The sequence below is a fragment of the Mizuhopecten yessoensis genome, unplaced genomic scaffold, assembly GCF_002113885.1.
Source record: "Mizuhopecten yessoensis strain PY_sf001 unplaced genomic scaffold, ASM211388v2 scaffold9007, whole genome shotgun sequence".
Taxonomy (NCBI): domain Eukaryota; kingdom Metazoa; phylum Mollusca; class Bivalvia; order Pectinida; family Pectinidae; genus Mizuhopecten; species Mizuhopecten yessoensis.
Window position 1 is genome coordinate 3,734 of NW_018407832.1, and position 26,675 is coordinate 30,408.

The 26,675-nt window shown below is 38.6% G+C and overlaps 1 protein-coding gene across 1 annotated transcript; it reads right to left on the reverse strand.

The window, feature by feature from the left end:
* Positions 1–13,344: 13,344 nt before the first annotated feature.
* On the reverse strand, positions 13,345–20,135 carry LOC110457050 (zinc finger CCHC domain-containing protein 9-like). Its single transcript, XM_021508149.1, has 6 exons — positions 20,031–20,135; positions 19,208–19,492; positions 18,831–18,975; positions 18,075–18,167; positions 14,201–14,272; positions 13,345–13,514 (listed from the first exon to the last, which is right to left on the reverse strand). The coding sequence occupies exons 2-6, from the start codon at positions 19,463–19,465 to the stop codon at positions 13,387–13,389; spliced, it is 696 nt and encodes a 231-aa protein (XP_021363824.1). The 5' UTR covers positions 19,466–19,492; positions 20,031–20,135; the 3' UTR covers positions 13,345–13,386.
* Positions 20,136–26,675: the final 6,540 nt, after the last annotated feature.

A 26,675-nucleotide genomic window follows, 5' to 3' on the forward strand; every position in this document is an offset into this window, starting at 1 on the left:
GTGTGGTGCATCATTACTCGGACTTTTAGTTTTACATTACCTAAATCACCTTTAACTAAAATTGTTGAGCTATACCTCGGCCGGTTACAAAATATATCTTTCTATGAAAGATTGAATGGGAATTTTATTACTTTATTCGGAAAACGATGAAAAAAAAGTAACTACAGAAATAGTCTCTCGGTTATGCTGTTGACACATCCTAAATCATTTAATAACCTTTAGTACACGACACAGCTGTTCCCCAATGTAACTCGATACAAGCCTTACATGAGTCACAGAAAAAACCAGGACATGTTGATTATATAAGAAAACCACCGGCTGTTATTGGTTACATGTTTTATAAAATTTACCCGGACACAGTTAAGCTGAAAAATAATTATCAAGGAAATGTAGGTGATTAATGTATCAGATCAGTAACTAAGTAACGAGATCATGGGTTTGACTTTTGGAGTTGTAATGCTATCATTTTGAGACTACATATATTAGAGGGAACAATTTATCCCATGTCCGTGTGTGTAAGATAGAGCTGTCCAGGGTGAGAAAGGGATGTAAGAAATTTTCTAACACCCGAATTTAAGTGACGTGACGTCACAATTGCTCAACAATGACGTGACTTCACGATTTTAGAAAAGTACAATGCCACAATGTGGCAACCCTCGTGAATTTGAATTTCGGGAAATATATGCCAATATGGCAATCCCCTCGGGATTTCCCTATCCTTCACCTCTGGGCACGAAAGAGTCATATAATTCTACTACCGCACATAAAACGACACAAAAAATACCCCCCCCCCCCCCTCCTTCCCAAAAAGAATAAAACTGTACCCACCCATGACTTGTTTGTCTTGTGACGATTATATGAATATGAAAGAAAAAGTCGCATGTGATAGATTTTACACATAAATGTCTCTAACCTGATTGTGTTGCTGCACCCGTCGTCATTGACCGAGTTTCCTCTGGCCCTCACACCCATAGCCCGAGTTTCATCTGGCCTTCGCACCCATAGCCCGTGTTTCCTCTTACCCCGAAACCAATTTCCCGAGATTCTTCTGACCATCACATCCTTAGCTCGAGTGTCCTCTGACCCTCACAACCATAGTCCGTGTTTCCTTTGGTCTTCACACACATAGCCCGAGTTTCATCTGGGCCCGACTCCCATAGCCCGAGTTTCCACTGGCTCTCACACCCATAGCCCGAGTTTTCTCTGGCCCGCACACCTATAACCCGAGTTTCCTCTGGCCCTTACACCTGTAGCCCGAGTTTCCTCTGGCCCTTACACCTGTAGCCCGAGTTTCCTCTGGCCCTCACATCCATAGCCCTAGTTTTATCTGGCCATCACACCCAAAACCCGAGTTTCCTCTGGCCCTCACACCCGTAGCCAGAGTTTCCTCTGACCCTCACATTCATAGCCCTTGTTTCCTCTGGCCGTCACACACATAGCCCGAGTTTTAACTGCCCCTAACACCCATTTCCCGAGTTTCCTCTGACCTTCACATCCTTAGTTTGAGTGTCCTCTGGCCCTCACAACCATAGCCCGTGTTTCCTTTGGCCCTCACACCCATAGTCCGTGTATCCTCTTGCCTCGACAACCATTTCCCGAGTTTCCCCTGACCTTCACATTCTTATCCCGAGTTTCCGCTGGCCCCACAACCATAGCCCGTGTTTCCTTTGGCCCGCACAATCATAGCTCGAGTTTTCTCTGGCCTCGACGAACATAGCCCGAGTTTCCTCTGGCCCACATACACATATCCCGAGTTTCCTTTGGCCCTCACACCCATAGCCCGAGTTTCATCTGCCCCCGACACCCATAGCCCGAGTTACCTCTAACCCCGACACCCATATCCCGAGTTTCCTTTGGCCCCCGACACCAAAAGCCCAAGTTTTTTTCTGGCTTCACACCTATTTCTAGAGTTTCCTCTGGCCCTAACACCCATACCCCAAGTTTCCACTGGCCTTCAGACCTATAGTACGAGTTTCCTTTGGCCCCGACACCCATATCCCGAGTAACCTCTGGCCCTCACATAAATAGCCCGAGTTTCATCTGACCCTCAAACCCATAGCCCGAATTTCCTCTGGCTCTCACATCCATAGCCAGAATTTCCTCTGACCCCGACACCCATAGCCCGAGTTTCCTCTGGCCCCGACACCCATAGCCCGAGTTTCATCTGGCCCCGACACCCAGAGCGCGAGATTTATCTGAACCCGATAACTATACCCGCCCGAGTTTTCTCTAACCCCGACACCCATACACTGAGTTTACATCGGCCTTCACACCTATAGAACGAGTTTCCTCTGGCCTTCACACTCTTTGCCCGAGTTTCCTCTGGCCATTATACCCATAGCCCGAGTTTTATCTGGCCCTCACATACATAGCCCGAGTTTTCTCTGACCCTCACATCCATAATCCGGTTTTCCTCTGTCCTTCATACCCATACTCCGAGTTTCCTCTGGCAACGACACCCATACCCCGGGTTTCCTCTGGCCTTCACACCCATACCCCGAATTTCATCTGGCCCCGACACCCATAGCCCAAGTTCCCTCTGGCCCCGGCACCCGTAGCCCGAATTTCCTCTTGCCCCGACACCCATAGCCCGAGTTACCTCTGGCCATCACACCCATTCCCCGAGTTTCCTTTGGCCATTACACCCATAGCCTGAGTTTTATCTGGTCATCACATACATAGTCCGAGTTTCATCTGACCCTCACACCCATAGCCCGAGTTTCCTCTGGCCTTCACAACCATAGCCCGAGTTTTTCTCTGACCCTCACATCCATAGTCCGGTTTTGCTCTGTCCTTCATACCCATACTCCGAGTTTCCTCTGGCAACGACACCCATACCCCGGGTTTCCTCTGGCCTTCACACCCATACCCCGAATTTCATCTGGCCCGGACACCCATAGCCCAAGTGTCCTCTGGTCCCGACACCCATGGCCCGAGTTTGCTCTTACCCCGACACCCATAGCCCGAGTTTTCTCTGGCCCTCACACCCATTCCCAGAGTTTCCCTAGCCATTACATCCATAGCCCGAGTTTTATCTGGCCCTCACACCCATAGCCCGAATTTCCCCTAGCCCTCACATCCATAGCCCGAGTTTCCTCTGGCCCTAACACCCATAGCCCGAGTTTCCTCTGGCCCCGACACATATAGCTTTAGTTTCCGCACACACTTTAAAGCAATCAAATGTATTCGGGTTCAGCAAGGTGGGTGTACTTGTATTTTGATGCTTGTATCGGCTAGATTAATTTTGTATTCGAAGTCACATTTGTCATTCTATTCTAAGCTCAACATTGCATTGGTTGTTAAAATTTATTTCAAATAAGACAGAAGTTTGCTGATCATTTAATCACGTGATTCACTGAGTACAAAGTAATACACTCAAGTAGTATACACAAACATCATACCATTAGAGTGTAGATCACATAAAGATTACATATTTGACATGGCTTGTGTTAAGATAATGAGCATTTGTTTATACCACCGGGAGCACATACCACACGCTCACGAGGTGCACAAAAACACCCACACACGCGTATCTAAAAAGACGTTAGCACAAGTGGAAATATAAACTCACAAAGTAGTTACTTGTCTCAAAAAGACGTAACACATTAAAACTGTTTATTAAGAACTAGGATATATTTGCATATTTTATTACCCAGTTGGATTAGGCAACATGTATTAGAAAGTTCTAACCGAATACCGTGGTCGATGTTTTATGTAACATAAGGCAGGTTACATTTTGCCTCGCTCGGCTCGGGGTTAACATGAATCGCTCCGCTCGCCCATAAAGTTCCAATAAAACCGTTATTCGAACTCAAAACCGATGAAATTGGCAAAATATGAGTAAACGACAAATTTACATGGAGAGTTTTTACTGGGAAGGGTAAGCGTCTTAAACTTTTCAGGCGGGAGCCGATATAGTGACAACGCAATAGCAAGGCACGTTAAGGAGCATATTAAAAAACATCGACATTCATATCACACAATGATATAGGCTAGCATATCTTCTAATCAAATGAAGACGGCGACCATTACACCTGCCTATATCTGTATAACCCTTCTGGAAATCCTGTGATGTAAGTTTATCTGTCAGCTGTCGACATTTATCATGGAACCCATTATATACCGAACAACAAGTTGATATTAAGGAAGGGAAAGGTTACGACAGGAAACTCGATATAATCACGCTTATCCTGCAGTTTAGTAATAAACAATCCCTGTTTGTCATGTTTTAAGTAAAGATCTAGGAGAGAGACTGAAGTAGAAGGGTGTATACGATGGTTGTGGCTAACAATTGTTATTTATAGATCTAGGAGAGAGACTGAAGTAGAAAGGTGTATACGATGGTTGTGGCCAACAATTGTTATTTATAGATCGAGGAGAGAGACTGAAGTAGAAGGGTGTATACGATGGTTGTGGCTAACAATTGTTATTTATAGATAGCACATCGTCGATATATCTAAAAGTGAACTGGAAGGACATGGCTAGGTTTTTAGTTACCAGTTCTGATAAACCCTACAATATATGAATTCAGTCTCGTATAAAAACTAAACTAAACTCGGTCCTAATAGAGGTACTCTATGTTATCCCCAGCTTTCACCGAAACCAAGGGCAGATATAATAATTTGGGTGTGTCTGTCTGTCTGTCTGTCACGCTTCGTTTCCGTGCAATAACTACAAGAAATGTTAACGGCCAAGTTCGATGACCACTCTCAGCGGACCCCATTTGGCGGAGTTATGGCCCCTTGAATAATGAAAAACGTCATTATCTGCTGAGTTTTGTTTCTGTGCAATAAATATAACTACAACAAATGTAAACGATTTTCTTCAAACTTGGTCACAGGGTTAAATGCCTTAAGGGCTCGGTCAAGTTCGATGACCACTTTCAACGGACTGTATTTGGCGGGGGTATTTTGTTTGAATAACGAAAAACATCATTATCTGCCGTTTCTGTTCATTAACTCTCGCAAATATTATCCGATTGTCTTTAAACTTAGTACCAGGGTTAAATGCCTTAAGGGCTCGGCCAAGTACGTATACGATGAACACTTTCAGCGGACTCTATTTGGCGGAGTTATGGCCCCTTGAATAACCGAAAAACATCATTATATGCCGTTTCTGTTCATTAACTCTCGCATATGTCATCCGATTGTCTTCAAACTTAGTAACAGGGTTCAACGCATTAAGGGCTCGGCCAAGTTTGACAACCACTTTAAACGGACTCCATTTGGCAGAGTTATGGCCCCTTGATTAACGAAAAATGTCATTATCTGCAGTTTCCGCTTAATAACTCTAGCAAATATTAGCCAAATTCCTTCAAACTTGATAACAATGTTTGTGTTCCTCTGTCTTTCCATCCATCTAGGGCACTCCTTGGTTTTCGTGTTATAATTACGGTAGATATTGTTAAGATGTTTCAACCAAATTCCTTATGCACATTTGACTCGTGCTAAGTTTTGCCAACCGATGTGATTTGTGCATATTTACGGATAATCAATGAGGTATAGTGTTTATTTCAAGTTTCAAGCTATACATTATGTCTCGACAGCACGATACTCACATGTTTAAACCTAACCTCAATCATGTTAACCTACAACAGAGACGTATAAAGCCATGTGTTATATACGTCTCTGATCACAGCAAAGCACATATATATTTTCTTTAATATAAACACAAATGTATCTCCTATATGCAGCCTCATGTTATGTCCTACACTTGATTGTTAGTCAACCAGGAACTCGATCATTCTCACGATGTTTTTCCTCGGTAGATTAATTTAAGAGCTACAAAAAGTTTAGAATAAGTTAAAAATTATTTCAATAAAATTGAAACATTGTTTTACTTAAGAGAAAATATTTATTTAATGGGTAATATATTATATAGCAATATTTCATTTATTGAATGTTCGTGTTGTCTGTACTGCCAGTCATGTTTCCTTGCTATCTGAATACCTGTATGTGTCCGTACGGTCAAAATGTCCAATTTGAAAGCCCCCATAGCCGGTGTACCCCGAACGTAACGGTGCGGAATAGCTTAAAGTGTCGTGACATCGTGTAACAAAAGTGATTCTTTTTCCTGTCATAGCAGTTGAAAAACTCACCAGGAATGTAAGCAGTGGAAGAATAATGTTTACTCGTGGCATATGCAAGTATGAAATAGAAAATTGCAGATGTTTTTTTAATAATCACGGCTCAGATATGATTTTTTATCACTTAAATGGACCGATTTGCCAGTTTATTAAAATAGTCTGTCGGCTTGTGTATAAAGCCATATTCAATACGTTTTCTGTAAATAATGTTAAAATGATACATCATTTGTACTTTTAATTATTCATCTGCAAGCGTTTAATATAACCGTTATTATCTCACAAGAGGGTCCGGCCAGTAGGGTACAAGATCCGGCATGGTATGGAGTTAGAAGCCGTTAGAACGGCCGGTACGGATTAAGATTCAATTATATATGAATATTTCACTGTTTCTTTCTATTTTGTTATTCCATCTTGTGGGGGAAACAGTGGTAATAAGGACTTACTGTGCATACTATATATTGTCAATGGAAATTAAGGCACTCATTTATTGTCGAATATTGCACAATTAAAACGACATCCCAAAATATAGAGGTATGGGGTTCGACGCCAACCAGGGACAGATACATACATATTACCCTCACCCCGGCTTTTCTTTCTTTTTTCCTTTTCAATGAACTACTAATTCGTGATCACCACTGCAGGTTTTTGCAGACTTTTGGTTAAATTGATAATTAATGCTTCACCCAGATCAAAGAATATCACGTACATTAATACATGTAGTTTGGGATTATTTGCCTTTCAATTTTTGATGAAATGAAAATTTGTTTCCATCTAGAGTGCAACCACTTTGTTTTGTTGTTCATTTAGTTTGGTTGGAGAGAATATTAACTACACGTTTTTAAGTTTTATTGTAGCTTCACCGAGCTGAACGAAGCTAAATAATATAGATGATCAATAAAGCTATTATTGTTGTGTTCATGTTTGATGCCGGAGGTAGTAAATTGTGTGTGGGGAGAGAGGAGTGGGGTGCGTGCCCATCCTCCTAAACCTTCCTTGGTTAGTGCATTATGTGTATTACATACCTTGTGTTTTGACACGAGAGTGTTCTTCAACAGATTCTGCGCAACTCGGCATGGATATGTAAGAACACCACAGTTATTCCCCTTGATGTTGCATTTTACACCTACTTTTTTTGTTATATTCATAAATAGTTAACATGTGCTCTGCATCCTTTCATTTCTTTGCAATGCATTGAGGAGGCAAATGTTGTTGTGAGACTATAACAACATTTGCTATTGTAACGCCATCAATTTCACTGCCGGGTTCTATTAAGTTCGTCGTCGGTGAACGATTACCAAACATCAAAATGGCACATTTATTGTTAAATATTTTGAAATCGTTATCAAAATTGCTGTATATATTTCAATGATGTTCCATAATCAATCATATTCTAATGGAAAATGCGATCCTACACACTTGCGCTAACTGTGCACAACAAAATACCTGTCATCATTTGTTGACAATCGTGTTATTACGTCATCAATTATAGATTATTGAATGTATTCTCGTCTGCTCGATCGACTGTGACAGAATTATAATGGACTTCAGAATTGGTGATACAGTACGTGTTGGACAAAATGGAAGGAATGGTAAAGTTTTGTCCATTGAAAAACCCTTAGGCACATATAGTTTTTATGTTATTCATTCGTTTGATGGTGAAATTATAAGATGTGTAAGGCACAAATTAATCAAAGGTCTTGATGACCATGTAGTTTTTGATGATGAACTGCTACATTGTACGTCTATTTGATCCACAAAATTCACCACCTAAAAACATGTCCACGAAAGATGCTGTCCTGCCCACGGGTCGCAGTGCTACCGCCCCACCCCTGAGCCCCAGTGAAGCAGCTCCACCACCCAGTGCAACTGCCCCAACCCACGGGCTACCGCCATCCGCACCCCTTCCGGTCCGAGTTTGATACTAGATGACGAGCTACATATGGATCTGCCTAAATTAAGAAGACCCCAGCCTTGTCCACCTAAAGCTTCTGTAAAAAAGAGGCCCAGAGGACCTGTATTGAGCTCACCTGTTTCTTTTGTTACATGCAACTGACATATAGGTAACTTAAGACCAAATTTGGTAACTAGAACACAAGACATCTTAACATCTCTTAAACGGGCCTGAAGATATTGTTGTTTGAAACTTGAAATTTCAATTTTAAAGCTTTTAACCCAAATTGACCTTTGACTCCCGACTTGCACTTAAAGTTGACCTTTGACCTCATTACTGTAATAAAGAAAAAAAATCACACAGCTGGTCTACATAACATAACAAAGTATCATGACTCTAGTCCAAATGGTTGTTTGAAGTTTTTAACATATTTGACCCCAGTGACCTTGATAGTTGGTCAAGGTCGTTTTAATGAGGAAATTTTATAGCACTCCATCCCAGGTACCTACTGTCCAAATATCATGACCTTGGGCCTAATGGAACTTGAGAAGAAGATTGTTAAAGCCTTTGACCAATGTTGACATTTGAACCCCGCCTAGCATTTTAAGTTGACCTTTGACCTCATTACTGTAATTGAGAAAAATATTTGCACTGATGGTCTACATAACATACCCAAGTATCATGACTCTAGTTCAAATAGTTCTTAGGATATTGTTGTTTGAAATTTTGATCATATTTGATTGCTGTGACCTTGAAAGTCGGTCAAGGTCATTTTAATAAGGAAACTTTATAGCACTACATCCCAGGTACCTACTGGCCAAATCTCATTACCCTGGGCCTTATGGAACTTGAGAAGATTGTTGAAGCTTTTTACCAAAGTTGACACTTGAACCCCAACTAGCATTTTAAGTTGACCTTTGACCTCATTACTGTAATTGAGAAAAATATTCGCACTGCTGGTCTTCATAACATACCCAAGTATCATGACTCTAGTTCAAATAGTTCTTAGGATATTGTTGTTTGAGATTTTTAACATATTTGACCGCTGTGACCTTGAAAGTCAGTCAAGGTCATTTTAATGAGGAAACTACCCAGGTACCTACTGGCCAAATATCATGACCCTAGGTCCTACAGTTCTTCAGAAGAAGTCATTCAAAAGAAAAAGTTGACGGACGGACGGACGACGAACGACTGACGCCACAGTACGGCATAAGCTCACATGTCCCTTCGGGCCAGGTGAGCAAAAAGCAAACGATAGATTTATCGCTTTCACAACAGACGAGGTAGACGATTTTATAACAGAAAACGAAAATGAAAGCACTAAAAGAAAAACATCCGGACATTTAAAGTTGCTACATAGTTTTTTTACAACCCAGCAGGAAAGTCAAGAAATATTGGATATACCACATGAAGAGCTTGATCTACTTCTTGCTAATTTTTTCATGAGTGTTAGGCAAAAAGATGGGTCTGAATACGAGCCAACAACTCTAAGAGGAATGTTGGGAAGTTTTGAAAGGGAACTTAAACAAAAAAAGTATGGTGAAAGTTAAATAACATATGTAAATTTCACAAAAACAAGAAGCACTTTAAAAAGCAAACAAAAAAATCTTAAAAAACAAGGACTTGGAAATCAACCAAAAACAGCAGATGCGATTTCCGACACGGATATCAATGTACTTTACGATGCCGGGGAACTTGGTTCCAATTCACCAAATTCCATTCTAAACACGCAACAGTATGGTTCAACAACACATTGTTGTTCAGAATGAGGGGTGGTGGGGCAGTCGAGCACAGGGCTCTGTGCTGGGGTGACGTTCATCATGGATTGGACCAAGAAGTAAATAGAGAATTCTTGGAGCGGCAAACTAAAACTAGGACAGGGGCAGACATTTCGCTATTTAGAAAAAAACAAGGGCAAAATTTTGAAAATCCCGAGAGATGTCCAGTCGCTATATACAAAACATACAAAAAGATGAGACCAGCGAATTTCTCTGATAATTACCACCCATTCTATCTGGCCGCGAGTACGATAAAAAAAAAAAAAAAAAACTACGATCAGTGGTTCGCAAGATGCCCTGTGGGCCAGAACAAGCTAAAAAGTATGATGAGAACAAGAGGCCCAGAGGGCCTGTATCGCTCACCGGAATATGTTTAAATAATTGGTATGAAGTAAAGATAAAGCACTCCATGGTAGGTGCTGTAAGTACATATGAAATTTCAGAAAGATCCATCTAGTACTAGTACTTGAGATATAGCGAGAACAAACTTCAAACAGAGCCCCATTCCTATGCCCCTGGGGGGGGGGGGGCCAAGGATAAAATACCTTAATCCTAATGGTCGAAGAAGGATTCAATAGGTTTTACCTCTATTTCTCCTATTGGGCCCCACCCTTCTGCCACCTGGGAGACCACACCCACTACTTATACAAAATTGAGTCCCCTTGGCCCAAGGATGCTCCAGACTAAATTAGGATAAAATACCCTAAATCCCTATTGTAGGAGAAGGATTTTGAAGGTTTTACCTCTTTTTCCCGCTTTCTGCCCCGGCCCTCTGCCCCAAGGGAGGCCAAACCCACCATTTATACAAAATTGAGTCCCCTTGGCCCAAGGATGCTCCAGACCAAAGGACCATGTATGGTTTGGGCCTTTTTTGGCCCCCAACTGCATCAAAATTCAAAACCTTTGAATGAACTTTGAAATGACTGTTTCTCTAATTTTGAATACTTCCCAAATACTATCATGAAAATATTTATTTATATTTTTAATTATTGCTGCTATGGTAACAAGTTCAAATTTGCATAAATTAGAAAAAGTTGAATATTCAGTGAATATTGTGATATTTTGCATAGTTTTTCTCCTAGAAACTATAGAGCGCATGCTTGAACAAACTTAATATCAATGGATAATGTGTAGGCACCTGTAATACATCTTTAGGAGAAATATAAAGTTTGTTCAAGAGTTCGCTCTATGGTAGCTAAGAGAACAAGAGTACCGCGGGGCGGAACAAAATATACACCCGTCGAATACCATATAGTATTATATACTTTCTCACATTGAAATAAGATCTGCATCATTCTAAGAATGGTTAGCTGATATGCTATAAAAATAAAAAATGTAGGAGAAAATCTTCAGACAAAAAAATCAAATACTGAAATGAACAAAAGGCAATAAATTTTGCAAAAATTGTTGAATCAAATTCTTTTAAGGGAGACACAACTTCATATAATGATTATCATGTATACCAAGTTTCAAAGAGATCGGTCGAAAAAATGTGGGAGGAGATTGCCGGACAAAGTTTACGCCGGCCGGCCAGGCGGCCGGACGTACAACCTCATACCATAATACTACCGTCAAATTTGACGGTCGTATAAAAACTAGGTGAAAACCTGTCAAAATTGACTGAATAATCAAATTTCAATAATTTATGCAAATATGACCTGGTAACCATGGCAGCCAAACTGGAAAACACAAACAAATGTTTACATCATAGAACTGGGGAATTATTCAAAATTAAAGAAACATTCGTTTGAAAGTTCTATTGCTGATTTTTAATTTTGATGGATTTGGGGGCCAAAAAGGCCCAAACCATACATAGTCCTTTAGTCAAAATCTACTTGGTCGTTCAGGACTAGTAACGTTTTAAAGGAAAAGTTGACGGACGCTGCGGTATGGCATAAGCTCACCATAGTCCTTTGAAAATTGACAGCAAATGCGAACTTAAAATGTGAGAAAAGACTTACTAATATTTCCGTCAGAAAACATCCCTGTCAGAAACTCCTGGAGAATGACATCCCTGACACACAGGCAGTACAAATCACCGGTCACAAAAATCAGAATTCTTTGAACAATTACAAGGCAATGACAAGTGCACAAAAAAGTAGCATTTCGTCTATGCTTTGTAACACTACTGACAACAATCTGACAGATCGAGGTCAAAACATTCGCGTCCCATGTGTGTACCGACAATCCAACATGTGTGCTCAACAGACATCCGAAAGATCTGTGTTTACAGGAAGTGTTATCCATGGGTGTGTGTTCAATATCACAATTAACAATCACACTAATCCAGTTGTATATCCACCTAGTCGGAGATTCAGACGTCTAATCATAACAGACTCTGTCAGAGTCTGACAAGGAGATGTAAGCTCCTTAAAAAACTTCGTGGCAACAATTCGAAAGTGTGACTTCACATAAGGTATATATATACTAATAAAAATCGGCTCGAATTGACTATCTGCATTATATTCTTCTTTTTATGTACTGTTTTGATGTTGTAAGATTCTTTTATGTTGTAGATAAAATTTGATCTTCACTGTGAGTTTTCTTTGTAAGGACGAATTACATTGTTTACGAGGAAGCATACAGACGTAGCTGTAGAAGTGAAGAGGCCGTATTTGTTTGAGGCCCCGACGGGATACGTGTAGACAATGGCGAAATTGAATATTAATGAGTAAAAGGTGCGAGAAAAAAAATCAATTACCTGAAAGTGAGCGAGATCGGGTTATCTCAGTCTCTGGCTAAGATTCTGTAACATCCCGGTTGGGATTATGTTACAGAATCTTAGCCCTTGACCGAGATAACCCGATCTCGCTCAGTTACAGGTAATCACAACCTAGTTGATAGGTTGTCTCAAAGCGGTTCACAAATTATTATCCGTGGTTAAAGGGCCTTTGCAACCCCAACCAATATCTTTCTCAACTCATTGGGGAGCATACAGCCAGTGCTGCCATATCGGCGCTCACAGCTAGCATTCTACAATTCTAGCACTGCCCAACCACGTACTCATTTACAGCTGAGTAGACTGGAACTGGCAGAGTAAAGTATCTTTCTCAAAGATACAACACAGTGCTGTGCCATGCTTTTCCTATTGTGGTCTTCTATTTGAGAATTATTTGTTACTCAATCAATTAATAATTAAGTAATAAATAAAATAATAGACTGTACAATTGATGATGTGAAGTAAAACCTAGACAACCTTTAGGAAGTTCACGATGTTGTCCCATATAACTGGTGGTGATTACATACAGTTCAGTTAGCCTATATCTTTAACCTATAATAATATCTATAATGTAGGTATTGAAAAGCTTTCTCTTTAACTCAGTTGATCCCTTAATAATTGTGGTTTCACTGTATTTTATTAATGTAATAAATTTAAAGTAATAAATTCATTTAACGTCAAAAATCATTAAAACATTTTGATAGTTCAACCTCAGTAATATGGCACATTAAATAGTTTCAGCTGATGTCTCATCATCAGTTTAATGCTGTACCTATCCAGTCCTTATGTCTGATATAAGAAATCAGGCAGACATCTTCTAGATTTCCATGTCAAATTGCATGTTTTCTAAAATATAATATCAACAATTTGACAGTTCTTAAGTTAAACATTTTAATCGATAACAAATCTAACATTAAAACTTGACGAGTTTTGGTCCTGTTTTTTTCTTTAGAGGGGGAGCAGGTCTGTGCAGGGTTGATACTTCCTCGTCTGCACTAGTGCCAGGCTTCCATGTCAGCAGGAAGTCTTTTCTGTCCTCATCTGTACGGAAAACTTGTATATTTAAACAATACTGGAAACAATATTTAAGATAGTACCTAGACCTATGGTTTCTTCTACTGGTAAGTATTATTGTTCTGTACAGTTGAATAATGAAATTCATCACCAAATTTACCGAGCTTGCATTTTTCTTTCTGTGGTATATAAGACAACCTTCCACTTTCAAATATTAATTGAACCTTGACCTTAGCTGTTCGTAAATTTGTGTTATATTAAACTTAATCTGAAGTCCTACTACACAAATCAACAAATTTTAAGAAAAAAATCTTTGACCCCTACTGTGACCAAAACATTAGCGGCTTAACCCAGAGTCCAGTCATATACATGTAAGAACATTTTATTTTTTAAAACCTTTGATGAAAATATTATTTTTAGTAAAAACTTGTATCTGATCAAAACTTACATTTGAAGTTTTTTGATGTCTTAATTTTTGATGGAGAAAAAAAATGCACTTTCAGATATTTTGTTCAGACATTTATAGAAAACAAAAGTTAGAAAACAAATTGTGATAAGTATAAAATAAACTTTCATTCAAAGCAAATACTTTTTGGGAATAAGTTTAAGATTTATTTAAAGAGAAATGTTTTTAATTCAAGATCCCCTTTTAGAATAGTTCCTACATGTATATGAAGAGAATATCAACTTCTTCACACAGCGAACTAACGTACCTGACTGTTCCGTTCTGTTAGGACAATCTCTCTCGTAATGTTCAACAGACTCGCAGATCTTACAACATCCACCTGAACAAGCAGAAACATGAAACACAATCTCACAGGATAACCATCAAATTACAATCACAATGTAGACATTTTCTGATATCATTAATTTCAGATATCAAGTTTATAACAACTCATTTTTCATTTTATTAGATGCCACTTCTGTTGTAACTTCACAATTTCGTCTGTCACATACAGAAACATTCTTTTGTCAATTTTCTTATGTTATCCTTGTTTAATGATAAATTTGGTTTAGTTTAGTGATGATTAACGTCCTATCAACAGCTATGGTAAGTTAAGGATGGCCTCCCCTGTGTACAAGATTCATGCGTGTAGTGTATGCGTGTGTGTTTTAGGAGGCTGCGATATGTTCATGTTTGTATCCTTGTGATAGCGCGGAACTGATGCTGACTTTATAGTGCTAACTCACTGAAACATACTGCCGAAGACACCCGGCAGGAGACCTCACCCCTTCACATAATACGATAAAAACATTCTCATTTCTTATCTAATACAGATCTCCGTCGATCGTTTGTTCTGAGTGACATGACAGTTCTTCTCAAACTCTCTTAGTTGTTTGTTTACTGTCATAAATATTACTCGACTATTGTTTAGTTATTCACCTGATCTGTTGAACGATGTTGTTTCTAACTACCTGTTCATACATGTGTAAATGTGTACTTGGGGTGGTGGTCTGTTTACAGGAGTTGTTTGCTTATACATGTAGTCTATTGTGTAATTCGGTGCAAAGTATGGCCTAACTTTATTAAACGACCACTTTTATTTAACGACCAGTTTTTCAATTTCCATTTGGTGGTCGCTTAATACAGATTCCACGGTATAATTAAATTGATAACAACTAAGGACTTCAAGTTTAGGTGAATAGGTAATTATGTTAACATGAAAAGAGATATTAACCTCTAAATTGTACTTTGTTTCTATCAATATCACTTTCTCAGGTCCACATAACCACATATTCACCTTAACTAAAGTCCATGACTGTTCTATACCTGAAGTATTCCATTAACCATTCATTGATATAATATCAGCTCTCAGTGGGGTTTTACCATTCACCGATATAATATCAGCTCTCAGTGGGGTTTTACCATTCACTGATATAATAACAGCTCTCAGAGGGGTTTTACCATTCACTGATACAATATCAGCTCTCAGTGGGGTTTAACCATTCACTGATATAATATCAGCTCTCGGTGGGGTTTAACCATTCACTGATATAATATCAGCTCTCAGTGGGAATCAACCATTCACTGATATAATATCAGCTCTCAGTGGGGTTTAGCCATTCACTGATATAATATCAGCTCTCAGTGGGGTTTTACCATTCACTGATATAATATCAGCTCTCAGTGGGGTTTAGCCATTCACTGATATAATATTAGCTCTCAGTGGGGTTTTACCATTCACTGATATAATATCAGCTCTCAGTGGGAATTAACCATTCACTGATATAATATCAGCTCTCAGTGGGGTTTTACCATTCACTGATATAATATCAGCTCTCAGTGGGGTTTAACCATTCACTGATATAATATCAGCTCTCAGTGGGGTTTTACCATTCACTGATATAATATCAGCTATCAGTGGGAATTAACCATTCACTGATATAATATCAGCTCTCAGTGGGGTTTTTCCATTCACTGATATAATATCAGCTCTCAGTGGGGTTTAACCATTCACTGATATAATATCAGCTCTCAGTGGGGTTTTACCATTCACTGATATAATATCAGCTCTCAGTGGGGTTTAACCATTCACTGATATAATATCAGCTCTCAGTGGGGTTTAACCATTCACTGATATAATATCAGCTCTCAGTGGGGTTTTACCATTCACTGATATAATATCAGCTCTCAGTGGGGTTTAACCATTCACTGATATAATATCAGCTCTCAGTGGGGTTTAACCATTCACTGATATAATATCAGCTCTCAGTGGGGTTTTACCATTCACTGATATAATATCAGCTCTCAGTGGGGTTTAACCATTCACTGATATAATATCAGCTCTCAGTGGGGTTTAACCATTCACTGATATAATATCAGCTCTCAGTGGGGTTTTACCATTCACTGATATAATATCAGCTCTCAGTGGGGTTTAACCATTCACTGATATAATATCAGCTCTCAGTGGGGTTTAACCATTCACTGATATAATATCAGCTCTCAGTGGGGTTTTACCATTCACTGATATAATATCAGCTCTCAGTGGGGTTTAACCATTCACTGATATAATATCAGCTCTCAGTGGGGTTTAACCATTCACTGATATAATATCAGCTCTCAGTGGGGTTTTACCATTCACTGATATAATATCAGCTCTCAGTGGGGTTTAACCATTCACTGATATAATATCAGCTCTCAGTGGGGTTTAACCATTCACTGATATAATATCAGCTCTCAGTGGGGTTTTACCATTCACTGATATAATATCAGCTCTCAGTGGGGTTTAACCATTCACTGATATAATATCAGCTCTCAGTGGGGTTTTACCATTCACTGATATAATATCAGCTCTCAGTGGGGTTTAACCATTCACTGATATAATATCAGCTCTCAGTGGGGTTTAACCATTCACTGATATAATATCAGCTCTCAGTGGGGTTTTACCATTCACTGATATAATATCAGCTCTCAGTGGGGTTTTACCATTCACTGATATAATATCAGCTCTCAGTGGGGTTTAACCATTCACTGATATAATATCAGCTCTCAGTGGGGTTTTACCATTCACTGATATAATATCAGCTCTCAGTGGGGTTTTACCATTCACTGATATAATATCAGCTCTCAGTGGGGTTTAACCATTCACTGATATAATATCAGCTCTCAGTGGGGTTTTACCATTCACTGATATAATATCAGCTCTCAGTGGGGTTTTACCATTCACTGATATAATATCAGCTCTCAGTGGGGTTTTACCATTCACTGATATAATATCAGCTCTCATGGGGTTTTACCATTCACTGATATAATATCAGCTCTCAGTGGGGTTTTCAAACAACACAGCCCTGAAGAAATGTTCATCATACTGCTCTACTAAGGATGTTTGTGTTTGACTTTGTATTTCATAGCTCTGACTGACTGATTCTGATAAAATTGTATTTCTGTTATATATGTAGAGACATTGATTTTGATCAAACAAGGTATCACAGTTCATACCAACACTCCCTTCACTGAAAGTGATCAGAAATACTTTAATATTATGTATATGTATCTATTCTATACAGCGACTTAGGCTCAATTTTCTCAAATATTTTACCTGTAGTAATGGTGATCTTTGATAGAAAGCTCAAAACATGAACTGGCATAAGAGGTGATGATTATGAACATATATTTCAACTTAACTTGAAAGTAAAAACAGAAATATAATCTGTAAAATGATGATGGAAAAAAACTATATCTCTAGCTACAGTGACTTAGTTTTTAACCTCAAGGGTAGCAATTAAAACTGATGAAAGAGGTGATATCCATGAGTATGTACATGACGTTTCATGATAGGAAACGAAGGCTGTGAAGTGGTGCCACCGATATTCTATTTATAGCAACAGTGACATTGTTTTGATGAAAGAAGATCAAAATACATTGTCATAAAAGAGGGCATGTTTTTAAACACATAGACAAAGTTTCATGACAACCTGAAAAGAAATCAATGGTGAACTGGAACAATGACACCAAATGTCTTATTAGTTATGGGGATCTTACACACAAGATGATATTTGCAAATACATACATGAAGTTTCACGACCAATGGATAAAAATTAAAATAGGTTATCTGGAAATTGAGACAGATGCATACCAACACTTACCCATAGGATACAATCCCCTTGGGTTATCTGGGCACTGTTTTGACAGATGACCCATTTCTCCACATATGAAACACTTGGCGTAGGGGAACTTGCCTGTCAACAAAGGGAAGAGTGTGTTTAATTAGGATTATCTTCCTTATATTTTCATTTCTAGGCTTTGTTTCTGACATCTATGATGCGTATATGCAATGTTCATTGACTATCTGATGGTAATCTTATTTTAGAACAAATATTAAAACAAGGGTACCACGAAAGCGGAACATAATACGCCCGTCATACATTGAATGAGCAGTGTCTGTATTGTTGTACATAAGGGGCCATAACTCCATAAGCTACAGTTGGACAATGGTGGTTATCCATCTTGTCCTAGCTTTCATGGCAACAAACCTTCCTATGAACTTTGAAGTTAATCAATTGAAAACATTTGGAAATTGAATAAAGGGCCATAACTCCATATATTATGGTAAGATAATTGCAGTTACCGAACTTGTCCGAGCTACAATTGTATCATGGCTAGTTCCCAGAGAAAACCCATATACAATGTAGTTGGGACGGTGGCCAAATATTTTTTCACATCTAACCAGAGAATAAAAATTCTGGCAATCTCGGTGAAAGGCAGGTGTGTTAATACTGCACTGCTTGACTAACCTAAACACTAAGCTGTTAGAAACCAATCTACCTAGTTAACATACGTTAGATTCAAACATTTGTAATGAAGGCCACCTTATTGACCTTAAAGAACTTTTAGATATTTACCTGCAGGAAGTTTGAGTCGACACTTGCTGGAAGCATGTTCTGTAGACCCGCACTTAAAACAGATACCTGTCCCTTGTTCGATATCTTTCTTGGCCTCTGGACACTCGGACATTGCATGACCAGCGCTACGACAGTTGTAACACACCTGAAAAGGAAATAAGTAAAGAACAGAAGAGATGTTAACATTCCAGGACAAGTGAGGAAGCGTAGAATTAGAACTTTCAAGGCATTTTCCATCAGACTGATAATATTTTGTACAATAAAATGGATTAATTACTACCTAGGGCATCATATTTTCCAACTGGATATGACTGGGGCACTCTCTGGGATAAAAGGACACAAGAAGAAATACAAGGAATAACTTTGTTGGTCCTAACCTTTTCCTCTTTTCGTTTATCTATCCTCTTTACTCTTCTGTCTTCTCTTCTGGTCTCTTTTTTCAGAGTTAACATTAGCCCTTTCTCCACTTCTCCTTGACCTTTGTCCTTCGTATAACTTGTCTTGTGTTTATAGTCTTTCACATTTTGTTTATGTGTCTGATGGCCCTGTGAACTTTGACCTTTCATGTCTCTCCATGGTGTGGCATCTAGTGGGCGTTTGCTATTCTCGGAGCCTCCTCTTGCAAACCTTGTCATGACTGCAACTAATTTTATATCCTCGACCTGGTTGATACAAAATTGTAAACTATTGATATGAGATTTGGAGAGATGTGTTTGTCCCATTTTAGTTGTTTTGAAGTGTGATGCCTAACGTAGATATTTGTTTAAAGTTATAGATTCTAGTGTGTGGTCATTGAGTGTGTATTGGTGTTTAATTTGTGTGCGTTTTGGATATATATTGAGTAACTTGTTATGGTGCATTTGTCTGGGTGGAAATTCATGAGTAGGTTAATGATTTTTTTTTTAACTTCTTGAAATAGTAAGTGCATGTGCGATATCATCGTTCGTAATCACAAACGGTAAAAAGTACTGACTAATACAAGGATTTTGATATCTGTTTATCTCAGTTACTTGTAAACGTAACTAGATGTAATTTATGTAAACAAGTTGAATCCAGGACTTGAGAAAGTCTATGACACATTTTTAATCAATTTTGCTCAAAATAGTGCAGAAACACGGTAAATAAAAGTTCATATTATATCAATTGCGAGCTAGGTGAAATTATATCTTACTTTATAAAGTGAATTAACTCATAACTTACCAATAATCGAAGCTGAAAGTAGAGATCGCCTTGCCACCGTTGTGCACTCTTTCACATGTTAAAGCAAGCGTCGTTGTGATCGTGATTAAGGGAAGTTCCCTTTTTTGGATGCGTTCGATTTAAACAACCTTTTCTGCTCACCAATCGGGAATCTTCGTCACCATCCGTAAACGAAAAAAAATACGTTTACGGAAAGAGCCGACTGTTCCCATCGACTCCATGAACTTGATCAATCATCATCAAGTTCATGAGGTCGACGTAACATGTCATGTACCGACAGCTCGTGCGAAAACACATTCAGTTCATGATCATTAGATGTTCTTTTCTGGACATTGCATAACTTATATAATATTATGTCGACGTCATTCACAGACAAGAGGCTTCACAGATAAATTATATTTTTGTCTTTCTTAATATAGATTTCCTATATCAAAAAATCATTATTATTGTAAGTTACATTTCCTTCGATCGTTCAACTTCAGTATACATCGCATCCTCAATTTATCTACTTATTCACATAGCCACATAGCCACCTGAAGTAGTATATATACGCCTCTGTTATTAATGAGTTAATTCATTTATCACTTACAAATTAGTTTATTCATTTAAACTTGTTTTATTGACACTGAATAGTCAAATGGATTGGTCACACGTTCTTACAGCTTACTAGGCCCTCTCTCAATTAGTTTACTAATTACAGTGTAGTTAATTCAGTCATTCATTGTGATTAAACTTGGAATAACAAAAATAATCTAATTCTACAGAAACAAAAGAAAACCCAGTCCATTTTCATAAAAAATACTTCTTATCTAACTACAATTATATCTCGATGTTATCATTTTTGTTAAGGAAAACAAAACAAAAAGTGAACAGCATCCTGTACAGTTTTTAATATCAACAAGTTTTTAATTAATTTATTAATTTATTTTTTCGTCATAATAAAACCCACATTTAAAACTATTCAGTCATATGAACGGGAATGGTGACATTTCCATTGTCAGTGGATCTAATCTTGTATATTAATTTGGATGGCTTCAGTGGAAATATGGTACCACTTGGGAAAACTGACAATTATTGAGGAGCCAGATTGTTCGTGTTTGTGTAACGGCTGCCCGACAGCTGTATTCTAGAGTCACCAGTTACGTGTGCGTTATGTCCCTTTTATGACATCGGACGTTATAATAACGACAATTGATGCTTTTGTTTAATCTCGTCAAGTGCTTGTTCATATTTAGAAATATCATTTAAATTGAGGTGAAGCCAAACAGGAATAATCGTATGTACATTTTGCGTGTAATGACCTTTTCTCTGCAAATCGGCAGCATTGGGCTGACTCTCCATGGGCTGAGGAGCAAGGTCAGATCTAGGGAGATCCCTACACTATAACCACATACTTGCTTGATCGGGAGGTCGAAATCGCCGCTAATCGTACAGCTTAGTAGTAATAAGTGATCCCTGTTTGTCATGTTATAAGTAAAGATCGAGGAAAGCGACTGAAATAGAAGAGTCTGAAGTTTCCTTGATTTAAAGCTCTGGAGGGTATATACGATCGACGTGGTCATTTTCTTGTTATTTAAAGACAGCATGTTATCAATGTATCTCAATTTAATTAGCTCATCAGTAAAGTCAGCTTCATATGAAATCGAAAACAAATTAGCCAGATGAGGGGCAAAGTTTGTTCCCAGAGGAATGTCTACAGGCTGCTGGAAAATCTTACCACCAAACTCAACAAAGATACTGCTACTAGGAGCTCAATCACTCTCACAATATCGTCATAAGTATATTTCTTAATGACGTCTGGTTTACCTATCACAAAATATGCTTCAAAATGATTTACAACCAGATATGTATATCGTTGTTCACCTCTCATTTCAACTCGCATAATAAGAGATCGAAGACTTTCCTTCAGTTTGATTGAAGTAAGGTGGTGTAAATGGTCGAAAAGTCAAAAGTTTTGATAGATTAAACTTTTTTTGTAAGTAAAGGATGTTCAAGATCAATACAAAAATCTGTTGAATTCTTACACGTATGACGTAAATAAGTAGCAATTTGGCTGACAGAAAGTTAGCAAAATTAGAAAGAAGTGAGGTTAAGATTTTCTTTCTTCCCTTCCAGATGTAACTTTCTCCTTTTTAGTAATTTTATAATTGAGTTTTCCTCGCCATTTTTTCGTGTTATGGAATTTCCCCCGAGGCAACTTAACTGCTTAAACCCTCAAAGTTGTAAGTATTTGCACAAGACCAAAAATACCAGGGGTGGCGGACTAACTCAGCCGAACTTGCCCCGGCCTCCCCTACTACCGGGTGGGGTCCTGCCTAAGGGCACTTTGATTATTATATTCCATCTTTGCGTATTGCAGGATTATCTTCTCTTGAAGCAGGTATTGATTGTTACGTCACTTGTCTGCGAGAGTAACGTCATCATTTTTTGAGAAAACAACGTAATTTTCTCACACACACCAATGACGCAACAATCAATACCTGCTCCCAAGAGAAGATAACTCTGCAATACGCAAAGACGGAACTACCTTGGCCATAACGCTGAAACAGTGGAGATTTCCACCCTTTAACCCTAGGGACAATCGCTGATTATGAATAGACTAACACAAATATGCTACCAAAATTAGCTCCGTGGTCCAGCCCTGCCCATGAGGATTAACAGTAACGTAATATAACGGAAACAGTTGCATGTCCCTTTCTCCACAACCATACATACAATTGCCTATCATGGGGGAGACGAAACTGATCTTGATTAGCCCTGTGGTTTTAATTTTCTCAACTCAAGAGACTAATTCTTAATTCCAGGTGAGCGATACAGGACCACTGAACCTCTTGTTCAACATGCATAGCTGTATACCAAATTAATGATGACAATGACGAGATATTAAAATGCCACATAACAACAGAAATGTTTATGAGAGAAATCGAATAAGAAATTCGAGACAAAATATGAAGCACACCTATATATATATATACAAGCGTAACAGACCCCAGGGACCACTTACTATGTGAATGGTACGTTATCTAACTTTACACATTTAAACACACTGTTTATGAATGTTTGTAGTTAATTTTCTATGGATATTAGACCACCATTTTCTACAGACGGTGAAGATGTACTCCGCTACAGATAGGATAACTATTCAACTATCGATTATGTGTGCCAATGAAACCGGAAGTTATTTTAGTTTGGTCACATGACCAATGATGGCGGACAGCGATGATAGCAGCCCACCCTCCTCTCCTGACATTCGACAGGATGACCTGGGACCCAGGGTCGTGACAATCACAAAAACTGAGACAGGGTTTGGTTTTAATGTCAGAGGTCAAGTTAGCGAAGGAGGAGTGTTGAAATCTATCAATGGCGTGCTGTATGCACCCCTACAACATGTCAGTGCTGTGCTGGAAGGAGGCGCAGCCCAGAGGGCAGGAATACGGAAAGGAGACCGAATTCTTGAAGTGTAAGTGTTTTGTTTATCGTCACATACCCGTTGACTAACGTCAATCCAAGGTTTTACATCCCCTGAAATATACTGTTTAATTAAACAGCCGTATTTACGCATTACTTTCCTTACTTTGGTACAAAGCTCTCCGGTCTGTAACTGTCATTTCAGAGATGTCATTTCTGTCTTAGAATTAGAATAAGTTTCATTTTGAACTGAAATGCTTATTGTTACATAAAATTCTATGTTGATGGTGATGACTGACTGTTGCATCGTTGATATTAATACCTATAGATGTATATTCTATAATGTTTACTAAGATGAGGTGGTGATTACAATAGGAGACTATACCCTGTAAGTATTCAGAGCATCCTCTTGTGAGCACTATGTACAGCAATGTGGTGCAAGTTTAAATGTGGGATTGAATCTGAAAAGGAAGTGTGGACTGGTATAATAGTTAAGTGGAACGTCATGGACTTTAGTTGTTCATCGGCAACCAGGTAACTGTTGGTCATCGGCGACCAGGTAGCTGTTCGTCATCGGCGACCAGGTAGTTGTTAGTTATTCAGCGACCTGCAGGTAGCTGTTGGTCGTCTGCGACCAAGTAGCTGTTAGTCATTGGCGACCAGGTAGTTGTTAGTTATTCAGCGACCAGGTAGTTGTTAGTTATTCGGCGACCAGGTAGTTGTTAGTTATTCGGCGACAAGGTAGTTGTTAGTTATTCGGCGACCAGATAGTTGTTAGTTATTTGGCGACCAGGCCGGTAGCTGTTGGTCATCGATGACCAGGTATAGCTTGTAGTTGGTAGAGCATATATATAACTACAGTTCGGAGAGTCCCGGAATCAAATCTTTGTCTGGCCTTTGCATTTCTATTTCTCCTCCTGTTACACTGGTGCCTGTGACTAACCCTTGTTTCAGGTATTGACAAGGGGATACCCTAACCTGGGTCGTACATAATGAGTCTTCAGGAGTGAAGACATAGAAAAGGAGGACTGGGTCGATCGTCAGCGACCAAGTAGCTCATTCGGTAGAGTGTCTGTCTAGAGTTCGGGGAGTCCCTGAAAAAATTGAGGTGCATTCATGTGCACATGATATTTCTTAAAAGTTACATGTATCTAGATCTGGCCATGTGAAAAAATCAACTTTGTATAAATGCAAATCTAGAGCCGTACAACTGGACAAGCATCCAAGTGAAATATCTGGTCTACCACAATTGCAGCAGTCTAAATCTGCTAAAGATTTATAAAGTCCCTGTCCTAATTTCAAAACCAGGATATGGATAAAAGTATATAGTGTACACAGTGAACAAGTTTGGACTAAGTTGACCAGACGTAGCTAGAAACATGTATGAGTTGCTTAGTGACAGTTGGTTTGATAATCTGTGTAACTTATTACAAGGACCCTTCTGTGTTAATACCCTGTTTGACCTTTGTATTTCCCTATCATGTTACACATAGGTGCCATGATGAACCCCTTTCTACTTTTATCATGTGTTCTTGGTAAGATGATACCTGAACTGGGGTTATAAATGGCATAATGTTATCTTTTGGTGTGAAAGCCTAGAAAAAGTAAAAAAACAATAGTAGATCTGGACTAGTACTTGAAGGATCATCATTATTAGATATTCAGATATCAATTGTATAGAATGTCTTAACTATAGTTCAGAATTGATCCTGTTTGAATCCCATTCAACCTATTGCATTTTTACAAATTGTTCATTTATTGGGGCAGATATACTACCACGATTATCAGCAAAAACATTAATGAAGCATAAAAAAGATATCTGTGGGTCACTGATTTAATACTCTCAAATCTCAGGGTGGATGGGTAGGGGAATATCTTTATTTCATTACATATATTTATATGGATTGTCGAAACAATGTCTTTTAAAGTGCTTTAATTGTCTAAAAACAACTCAACAACTTCAGGTTTGGCTTTCAATAAATAGGGACAGGAGGTGAATGAGAGTCACTGATAGGTTATACCTGACCTGTTAATTACAGAATAATTATTAGTACAGATAGTAAATACTCAAATAGCAACAATAGTGAAAATAACTCTTGTTGGGCTGGATCGAAGTAAACAGGGTGTCTTATTGTGGGAGAAATTGAATTCTCCAGTGAAAATCTGCATGGTTGACCAGAGACCAAATACTTGTTCACATCAGATCGTCATGAAAAGGTAAGTACGTTGTCCACTATGCCACTGGATCATTGTATAATGTCATTAAGTGTCAGGTGGATTGATGATATGACTTTGTTCATTATGACATCACAAGTGTCAGGTGGATTTATGATAAGACTTTGTATGACATCACAATTATCAGGTGGATTTATGATAAGACTTTGTATGACATCAAAAGTGTCAGGTGGATTTATGATAAGACTTTGTATGACATCACAAGTGTCAGGTGGATTTATGATAAGACTGTATGATATCACAAGTGTCAGGTGGATTTATGATAGGACTTTGTATGATATCACAAGTGTCAGGTGCATTTATGATAAGACTTTGTATGACATCACAAGTGTCAGGTGGATTTATGATAACACTTTGTATGACATCAAAAGTGTCAGGTGGATTTATTATATGACTTTGTATGACATCAAAAGTGTGAGGTGGTTTTATGATATGACATTGTATCACATCCCAATTTGGTGGATTGTTGATCCTTTATGTTATTGATAGATAATTGGTCCTGTGGTTATTGTGTGAGTTTCACTATGTGGTTTCAGCATGGTCCTGAACTTGAACATAGTAAAAGATAAGTAGGGTAATGTTCAGTAGTTATCAGTTGGGCCGGGATCTAGGGCAGACTTTCATTTTCTGGCTTTTGTACTAATTTGATTATTCTAGGGCGATGCAAACTATTGTACTAAAATATAACACTGCTGGATGAGTGCTACATCAAAGTCATAAAACATTATGAAGGGATTTTTTAACTACCAGGTATATACAACCCAGTACTTCTGGTCTCCCTAAGGTAACTACCAGCCATATACAATCCAGTTCTACTAATCTCCCTAAGGTAACTACCAGGTATATATAATCCAGTACTTCTGGTCTCCCTAAGGTAACAACCAGGTATATATAATCCAGTACTTCTGGTCCCCCTAAGGTAACAACAAGGTATATATAATCCAGTACTACTGGTCCCCCTAAGGTAACAACCAGGTATATATAATCCAGTACTTCTGGTCC